This window comes from Sus scrofa, chromosome 7, assembly GCF_000003025.6.
Source record: "Sus scrofa isolate TJ Tabasco breed Duroc chromosome 7, Sscrofa11.1, whole genome shotgun sequence".
In the NCBI taxonomy this organism is placed as follows: domain Eukaryota; kingdom Metazoa; phylum Chordata; class Mammalia; order Artiodactyla; family Suidae; genus Sus; species Sus scrofa.
The window spans coordinates 5,356,253-5,365,566 of NC_010449.5; the positions used below are offsets into that span (position 1 = coordinate 5,356,253).

General features: G+C 47.6%; 1 protein-coding gene across 1 annotated transcript in view; it reads right to left on the reverse strand.

Annotated features, from left to right (window-relative positions):
- The window catches only part of BLOC1S5 (biogenesis of lysosomal organelles complex 1 subunit 5), a 38,880-nt gene extending 31,786 nt beyond the window's left edge, over nucleotides 1–7,094 (reverse strand). Inside the window, 3 exon segments of the mRNA NM_001098591.1 lie at nucleotides 2,903–2,985; nucleotides 6,969–7,065; nucleotides 7,068–7,094. Coding sequence (NP_001092061.1) covers nucleotides 2,903–2,985; nucleotides 6,969–7,065; nucleotides 7,068–7,091 — 204 coding nt within the window. The 5' untranslated portion in view covers nucleotides 7,092–7,094.

The window sequence follows — 9,314 nt, forward strand, 5'->3', positions numbered from 1 at the left end:
CCTTTACAGCTACATTTACAAATTTTAAAAAATAAAAATTATTCAGAATTCCAAATTAACCAGACCGGCAAAAAAAAAAAAAAAAAAAAAAAAAAGACAAGACTTATGAAAAGGCCACCAGACACTGGAAAAGCCAGGTTTTAGTTCAAACTCTGTTAACTGTTCTTCTGGATAATATTAAGCACCTACAAGGTACAAGACATTCTTTCAGGCATTTTGAACACAATAAAGACAATCAAATAGCTATATTCTAACGAAGGAAGACAATCGATAAACAAGAGTAAGAAAGACAGAGGTAATTCTAAGCGCTTGTGGTGGGTGAGAGGGTCCCTGAGATCCCAGCCCCCATCCACACACACCTCTCAGTTCCTCACACCCTAATGGAGCTGCTGCCGCGAAGCGCCTCTGCAGGTACAGCTGAAGTGTCAAATCAGCCGACCCTGGAGTTCCTGCTGTGGTTCAGTGGGTTAAGAACCTGACCAGTATCCGTCAGGATTCGGGTTCAATCTCTGGTCTCGCCCAGTGGGTTACGGAGCTGGCGCTGCTGTAAGCTGTGGTCATGGATGTGGCTCGGGCCGGGTGGACCCCCAGCCTAGGAACGTCCATATGCTGCAGGTGTGGCCCTAAAAAGACAAAAATAAATAAGTAAATAATTTTTAGAAACACTCATTCAAATCAGGCAATCTTAAGGGACCCGACTTACTCAGCTGAGTGTGGAACTGAGCAGGGCCCGGTGGGGCTCTGGGCTCAATGGCCTTTCTGTGTCCCCCATTTCTTGTTCTTAGGAAATGGGCCTGGTTCAGCCTCCACGGCCTTCCCTGGGTTCCTAGGGGCAGGTTCGGACAGCTGCTGATCAGGGAGGGGAGGGGATGCAGAGACCAGGGAGGAGCAGTCAAGAAACAGGGCAGCACGGCCTTGGGGCAGGGTCCTGGCTCCCTCTCAAGGGAGGCACAGAATAACACAGGCGTCTCACACACCCAAGTGAAGACTTATTTTCCTGATGCTTTCGTTTTGAAATGAGTATTTTAAAACTGAACAGCTTGGAGCTCTTCCTTCCGCTTCTCCCTCACCTGACTATACGCTAAACCCAATCACCTGTAAGCTAAAGATGAGGCACCCTGGGCACGACTGCCTGTTGGTTAAAGATTACTAACACGTGTTTTTCGGGAACTTTACTAGTTTGTTCTCTCTCATCAAGATGCCCCTTCCACGAGGACTGTTACTCTAGGCAATAACCCAGAAGACCGCCCCCAGGATCCCACCCAGACTGGACCCCAGCTTCCACGACTGAGATTCCCCAAAAGAAAGAATGCATGTCCGCCCCAACCCTGCTTCTCATCGGAAACCCTCTTTTTCTCCTTTTGGCTATGAAACTGCCTGCAGTTCTTCCCCAAGGGGGGGGCACAGTCATTACAGCATTTGCCTGCTGTGGCCCCCTTTGCCTTATGCTGCAGCTCTGTTCCTCGACCTTGAGAGCTCTGTACCACAAGATTTCTGGACTTTTTCGGGGTTTATGGAAAGGTGCTCACCCAAAACTCTGTCTCTGTGTCTCTACTCGGCACCCACGGACAGAGGCCAAATTTCAGCAACAGGACCTTAACGGGACCTGGGCTCTTCTCAGCGAGAGAGCCTGCAGCAGGTCTCTGAAGACGGAAGGGGCTGTGCAGCAAGGAATGGGTGCAGTCCCAGGAGCAGAGAGCGCCGCGGCTGACAGCAATGAGCTTGGCAACAAGCCGAGTGCTGCCACAGTCCCGTCACCCAGAAGGAGGCCCCCGGGCACCAAGTAAGAACAGAGCCTGGCCAACCCTTTACACTGAACCTTGTAAGCCCCTGAGCAGAGTACCCGCCACGCTGCGCCCGCCCAGACGTTATTCTCATTACTTTATCTACATTATTGTTAATACACATCTTTATGTAGCATAAGGAAGTGGTCTCTGGTCAATTTTCTATGTGCGGGATAACTATTTATATCCTACAACAATAATAATGACGAAAGTAACTAACAGTTATTCCCAGGTACCAGACAATATTCTAGGATATACACACCTTTTTTTTTTTTTAGTCTTTTTGTTCTTTTAGGGCTGCACCCACGCACATGGAGGTTCCCAGGCTAGGGGCTGAATCAGAGCTACAGCTGCTGGCCTACCCCACAGCCACAGCCACGTCAGATCTGAGTCACGTCTGTGACCTACACCACAGCTCATGGCAACACTGGATCCTTAACCCACTGAGCGAGGCCAGGGATCGAACCCAAGACCTCATGGTTCCTAGCCGGATTAGTTTCCGCTGCGCCACAACAGGAACTCCATAGGATAGACACACCTTTAATCTTCACAAAAACCCAGGTATGATGCAGATTTTGAACTCAGAGATGGTGCCTTATGCTGCAGCTCTGTTCCTCTACCTTGAGAGCTTTCTGGACTTTTTCGGGGTTTATGGAAAGGTGCTCTCCTTTTAGCAGGCTCAGACTTCCTGATTGGTGCCTCACTGAAAATAAAACCCCAACTTACACAGTCACACATCGCTTGTGTGACACCACTTACCATCTACCCAGCAGCAGTTTGGGATGCAACGGTTCACTGCTCAGTGAACCTGCTGTGCACGTGCAAACCCCGTCATAGGAGACAGGCAGGCTGGTGCCTCAGCACTGCTGGGACACAGCACACGAGCCGGGTGGCAGATGGAAAAGCTAGGAGAGCGGCCAGGTCATAGAAGGATGCTTAAGCGCTGTCCTATAGAGAGAAAATGCTATCAGAGGGTTTTAAAAGGCGAACTCCTGTCAGTGCGCTCCAGCAGCAGGGCAAAGACTGGCAGACTGGGCTGAGTGAGCAGGAAATTACCCTTCTGTATGTTAACACACTAACAGGGCAATCTTTTTACCCAAGCAGTTTCAAATACTCACCTCAAATTCTTTCACAAAATAACGGGTTTCACCTTGGATGACTGGTCTGTGATCTAAAAGCCTTGAATGAATTTCTCCAAGATCTGTAAAGACAACATGAAATCCCAGGTCAATCAATGCTCAGTGGCACAATTTCTCGCTCGTCTCACTCTTGCGGTTCCTCATAAACAGATACAAGTTAACATCTGCTTCAGACTATGTACTAAGAGGAAATCTCACCCGCTGCTAGCAAACCGGGAAAGTGCTTCAGAGAGCAGTGTGGCAACATCTAATAGAGCCAAAGACACGCGACTAGTAAGGAAGGTGCCCTAGGAAAACTCTTACGCACATGAGAGAGAAATGTATAATGTTTATTACAGGATGAACATAACGTCAAAAAAAAGAAAAAAGGGGAAACAAACACATTCATAGCATGGCTACTGCAAACCAGCGAGTGAAAATGGATACACGAGAGTTCCTTTTATTAACATGGATAAATCCCACAAACATAATGTTGGACAAAAAAGAAAGTTTCAGGGAGTTCCCTTGCGGCACAGAGGGTGAAGGATCTAACCTGCATTGTTGCTGCTGTGTTGAGGGTTCGATCCCTGGCCTGGGAATTTCCACAGGCCATGCCGACTCTGGCCTCACACTTTTGCTCACACTGTTCCAAACTAAGCCCCCAATACCCTTGCCCTCTCTTCTCGACTGCTCACACTTTATTCTTCAAGCCTCGGACCAGACACTCCATGCACGGGAAGCTCCCCCCACCTCCTAACACCCACCCAGGGACCAGAAACACTCACAGACCCGGCGCGTAAGTACTGAAGCCATCTACGTATTTCCCTTTCACCAGATCCTGGCAATAAAACTCAACAAGTACCTTTTCACAACTGAGAGTCTTCAAGTAAGGTGAACTAAAAACCTATTTTCAGAACAAAAAGAGTAAATAGGGCCACCAAAAAAGCCAAGGAGGTTCTAGACATAGTTTCAATTATTACTAAATTTTGGATTAACGTGAAAAAGTTTCCTCGGAACTATCGTCTTTGAAAGAAAATTAGATCTGAAACTAATATAATATTGTAAATGAACTATACTTTGATTCTAAAGAAAGTACTACTTGGAGTTTCTGCTGTGGCGCAGTGCATTAAGAGTCCGACTGCAGCAGCTCAGATAGCTGTGGAGGCGCCGTGGGGTAAAGGATCCAGTGTTGCTGCAACTGTGGGAAGGATCACAGCTGTGGCTCAGATTTAATCCCTGAGCAGGAAACTGCCGTAAGCCACAGGTACAGGCTTTATTAAAAAAAAAAAAAAAAAAAAAAAAAAACCTTACATCAAAAGCCCAAATTTCTGTTTATCAAAGGACACAACCGAGTGAAAAGGCAACCCATGGAGAAAAAGAACATATGCTGCTCGTGTCTGAAAAAGAATTATAATTCAAATTAGAAAAAGAACTCCTACAACTCAACAAGAACAACAAAAACCAACTACCTGATTAAAAAATGAGCAACAGGAGTTCCTGTTGTGGTGCAGTGGTTAACGAATCCGACTAGGAACCATGAGGTTGCGGGTTCGGTCCCTGCCCTTGCTCAGTGGGTTAACGATCCGGCGTTGCCGTGAGCTGTGGTGTAGGTTGCAGACGCGGCTCGGATCCCGTGTTGCTGTGGCTGTGGTGTAGGCCGGTAGCTACAGCTCCGATTCGACCCCTAGCCTGGGAACCTCCATATGCCGCGGCAGCGGCCCAAGAAATAGCAAAAAGACAAACAAAAAAAAAAAGAAAAGGCAAAAAGACCAAAAAAAAAAATGAGCAACAGAACAAATCGACATTTCTCCAAATAAGATACACACATGGTCAAATAGCACATAAATAGAGGCTCAACATCACTAACCTTGGGGAAATTCAAAGCAAAACTGCAAGATACTATCTCACACCTATGAATGGTCACTACCTAAGAAACAGAAAATAAGTATTGTTTTTGATGCGGAGAAATTGGAAACCTTGTGAACTGTTGTAAGAATGTAAAACAATTCAGCTGACATGGAAAACTGTGTGCTGACTGCTCAAAGTTAAAAAAGGGACTTATTGTTTGATCCGGCACCTCAGTTGTGGGTATACAGCATGTAAGAACCTTACCAGACATTCCTACATCACAACAGCCAAAAGTGGGAAGCACCCAAGTGTCCGTCCATGGATGAATGGATATACAAAATGTGGTATATATACACACACACAATGAAATATTTAATTTTCAGCCTTAAAAAGAAAAGGAAATTCTGGAGTTCCCTGATGGGTCACTGGGTTAAGGATCCCATGCTGTCACTGCTGTGGAGTGGATTCCATTCCTGGCGGGGAACTTCCACATGCTTTGGGTGAAGCCAAAAAAATTAAATTAAAAAAAATAAATAAATAAAAGGGAAGTTCTGATGCAGGAATGCACCCTGAGGTAATTATGCTCAGTGAAATAAGGCTTTGAAAACAAAGGACATGCATGATTTCATTTACATGAAGTACCTGAAGTAGTCACATTCAGAGACAGAAAGCAGAAAGGTGACTGCCAGGGGCTGGGGGTGAAGGGCAGGTTGGGAAGTTAGTGTTTAACGACTACAGAGTTTCAGTTTGGTAAGATGAAAAAGTTATGGAGATGGATGTTGGTGATAGGAACCATGAGGTTTCAGGTTCAATCCCTGGCCTTGCTCAGTGGGTTAAAGATCCAGCATTGCCGTGAGCTGTGCTCCAATCTTTCGTGGCTGTGGCTGTGGCGTAGGCCAACAACTACAGCTCCAATTAGACCCCTAGCCTGGGAACTTCCATATGCCACCGGTGCGGCCCTAAAAAAGGACAAAAGACAAAAAAAAAAAAAGGGGGGGGGGAGTTAGGATAAACTTCAGGGGTTCCCACTACAGCTCAGGCTCAGGGGGTTATGGACCCAAGGATGTCTGTGAAGATGGGGGATGCGAGCCCTGGCCTGGCTCGGTAGGTTAAGGACCCCCTATTGCCGCAAGCTGCAGTATAGGTCACAGGTGCCGCTTGGATCCGGTTCTCCTGGCTGTAGCATAGATCCCAGGTGTGGCTGGGATTCCACTCCAAGCCCGGGAACTTCCATATGCTGCAGATGCGGCTGTAAAGAGAGAGAAAAAAAAAGATAAATTTCATATTACATGCATTTTGCCACCATTTAAAACTTCTTACAATAATAGTTCACTAAGATTGCACATATAAACAATTATAACTTACCCCTAACACCTACGCACCATGCCCACACTAATTAAAGAAACAACCTGAAGTCTCCACAACTCTAACAAATACAGTTAACATGTTAACCTAAGGATGTCATTCTTGGATCAGTGTTGAAGGACTCTGGAATCCACCAGGGCTTCAACATCGCAGGACGATGGGGATGCGGGGACAAGCAGGGGGTTAAGAGAGGATGAAGATGAGAAAGTGTATGTCTAACTGGCAAAGCTCCTACGGCACAAAACAGAGTGGTTGAGAGCTTGGGGAATCAAACTAAGTCAGCTCCGTGAGAATCCCGGCTGTAAGTAGGTCATAAACTTCTCCCAGCTCCAAGCAGACCGGACAAAGGGACAAAGTTACACTTGTAAGGCCTTTCGTGTTTTAAGACGCTTGCGTATTCTCTCGTTCACTTCTTCCACGCACGATCCAGAAGCAGACAGGGTCAGGGCGTGGGTAAAGCCAACAACCAAGGCACACACCTCCTAACCGCCCTGCCTGGGAACGCGAGCCCTTCCCAACTCCCAAGCTCAGGGCATCACGCGTGGGTTGTGAGCCCTCGTCCAACCCGGCGCTGCGCGGGGCCCCGGGTTGGGGAAGTGGGAGGGGCGGGCCGGACGGTTCCCGGGGCGGCTTCTAAGAGGAAGCAAGGCGCGGGGTGGTTTGCTGTTACTGGGAAGCACCCGGCGCGGGGAAACAGGTGGACCGGGGTAGAGGCCCCCCGCCCCCACCACCCCGCCCCCGCCACAAACGCTCGTGCATCAGGGAGCAGGGGGTCGACCTGGAGTTCGGGCCCAGATCAGGGGGCGCGCCTGGGAGGTGAGGCTGCGCTGGGTTCCACCGGGGAGATTCGTACCCTTGATAATGAGGTGCGCTGGCGAGCTTGTGGTCCCCAGTGAGTCCCTCTTCCTGCCGCCGCCGCCGCCGGCGCCCGAGGGGGCCTCACAACCCGTGGGGTCTCCGTCCCTCCGCCACTCATCCCGACCAGCTCCGCCCACCCGCGGGTGACGCTGCGCATGCGCAAAGCTGAGCGGCTGGCTTTCCTGGCGCGCAGTTCTTAGCGTCATCAAAGGGCGTAGGGGAAGCTGAGTCTACCCAGCTGGCGGTTCCGGGAAGGCACCTGTGGTGTAGTTAGGGACGCGACCATGAAGAAGCCGGTGCCGCCATGCTGGATTAGGGCAGATGCTCTGGGACTAGGAATAGGAAGGTGCCTGAAATGAGAGCTAAACGTATTCCTCCATAAACCTGCTGGAATTTGTGTTAGGTTTGAGGAGAAGGACTCCAGTCGCAGAATAATATTAACAATAATGGTATAAATATATTACCTATATCATTACGTGCCACCAGTATTGTATAGATGTTGACGTGTGTTCATTGCCACTTTGGGGAACAGTGTTGGCACTTCTTTCTAACAAATGAAGAAAGGAGGTTAGAGATTAATGCTCCCAAATCACTTCTCAAACTCATTCATTGCCATGTGAGGAGTAAAAGGAGTTCCTGTGGGGGATCAGCGGTTTAAGAACCCTACAGTATCTATGAGGATTGGGGTTCCATCCCTGGCCTCGCTCAGGGGGTTAAAAGATCTACATCGGGGTGAGCCAAGGTGTAGGTCGCAGTAGGCTCAGATCCCACGTGGCTGTGGTGTAGGCCGGCAACTGCAGCTCAGATTCCTCCTCTAGCCTGAGAATTTACGTATGCCGCAGGTGGCCCTAAAAAAAAAAAAAAAAGAAATATATGTTCTTGGCATTTGTAATTATAAAAATCTCATCTAGTTGTTATATGGACTAAGATAAAATGCAAGTAATTAGGAAAGGGGCCGTTTTGCTAGGCTGCTTTAATTCGTAGTTGTGAAAAGACAATTACGCTGTTGCCATGTATCTAGCGCTGCTATTTGGTAAGCTCCATGAAGTTCATCTTGAATTCTCAACAAGTCTTCACGCCTGTTCAAAGGGCAGACAGCACAACTCTGCAGTGACTCCTTTATCTCCTGGGCTTATCCGTGGTTCTAAGAATCATTTCTTAATCCCTGCCCTTCTCCCTCCTCTCTTCATGCAGTTCTTACCCTGTAGGGTCTTGCAGTCACCAACATTTATAATCGAGGGCCTGTAAATGATGGGATGGAGGAAGGTGCAACACAAATATGGGACACCTGGGGGCAGGAGGGGCCAGGAAAGACTTCCCAGAGGAGGTCTGTTTTGTCCTCCCTCCTGGAATGAGGAAATGTTAGCCAGGTGGAGGTGGGATAGAACTTGGGAGTTTTCCAGCAGAAGAAATAACAAAGAGGTATAAAATACACGCGTTAATAAATACTATGTGAACTTGGTTAATTGTTGGGTTTAGCTAGTTGTTGGGTCTAGCTTCTAACTTTTCATCTCCCTCGCTTTGGCAACAACCTATAGAAAATTTAAGGATTTTAAAATGATTCATTATGCACCCCACTTCTAGGCACTTCTTAACTCAAATTTTCTCCTACACCTGCAAGACTAAATTCTCTCTAAACGTGTCTTCTGAGTGTCTTTGAACTACTGACAAACCTGGGAGGGCTCACTCTAGTACACCGAGACTGCTTTCCTCACATTATCATGGTTGTTAAAAATGCAGTCTGGGTTCTGCTTCCTAAAGCTCTCTTTCAGTAGTTCGGGGGTAGTAGCTGCTTCCTCACTTTCCCAATTGCCAGTTGGTCAGGATACTCATGATAACAGAACTGCAGGTGCAGTTGTTCAGACTTTGGGATCAGACAGAATTGGGTTCAATTCTGGCTGTGACACTTGCCTGAAGTTCCTTTTCTATAAAATGGCACGAAAACATCCATATTATACAGCTGATAAAGAAGATAATACCTGGAGTTCCCGTTGTGGCGCAGTGGTTAACGAATCCGACTAGGAACCATGGGGTTGGGGGTTCAATCCCTGGCCTTGCTCAGTGGATTAACGATCCGGCGTTGCCGTGAGCTGTGGTGTGGGTTGCAGACGTGGCTCGGATTGCTGTGGCTCTGGTGCAGGCGGGCAGCTATAGCTCCAATTAGACCCCTAGCCTGGGAACCTCCATATGCCACAAGTGCAGCCCCCGAAAAGGCAAAAAGACAAAAAAAAAAAAAAAAAAAAAAAAAGAAAGAAAGAAAATAATACCTGTAAAATATTTCGTCCAGTGTGTGGCACATATCAAATGCTCAATAAATTTTATGATTTCAGTAACTTCCTCT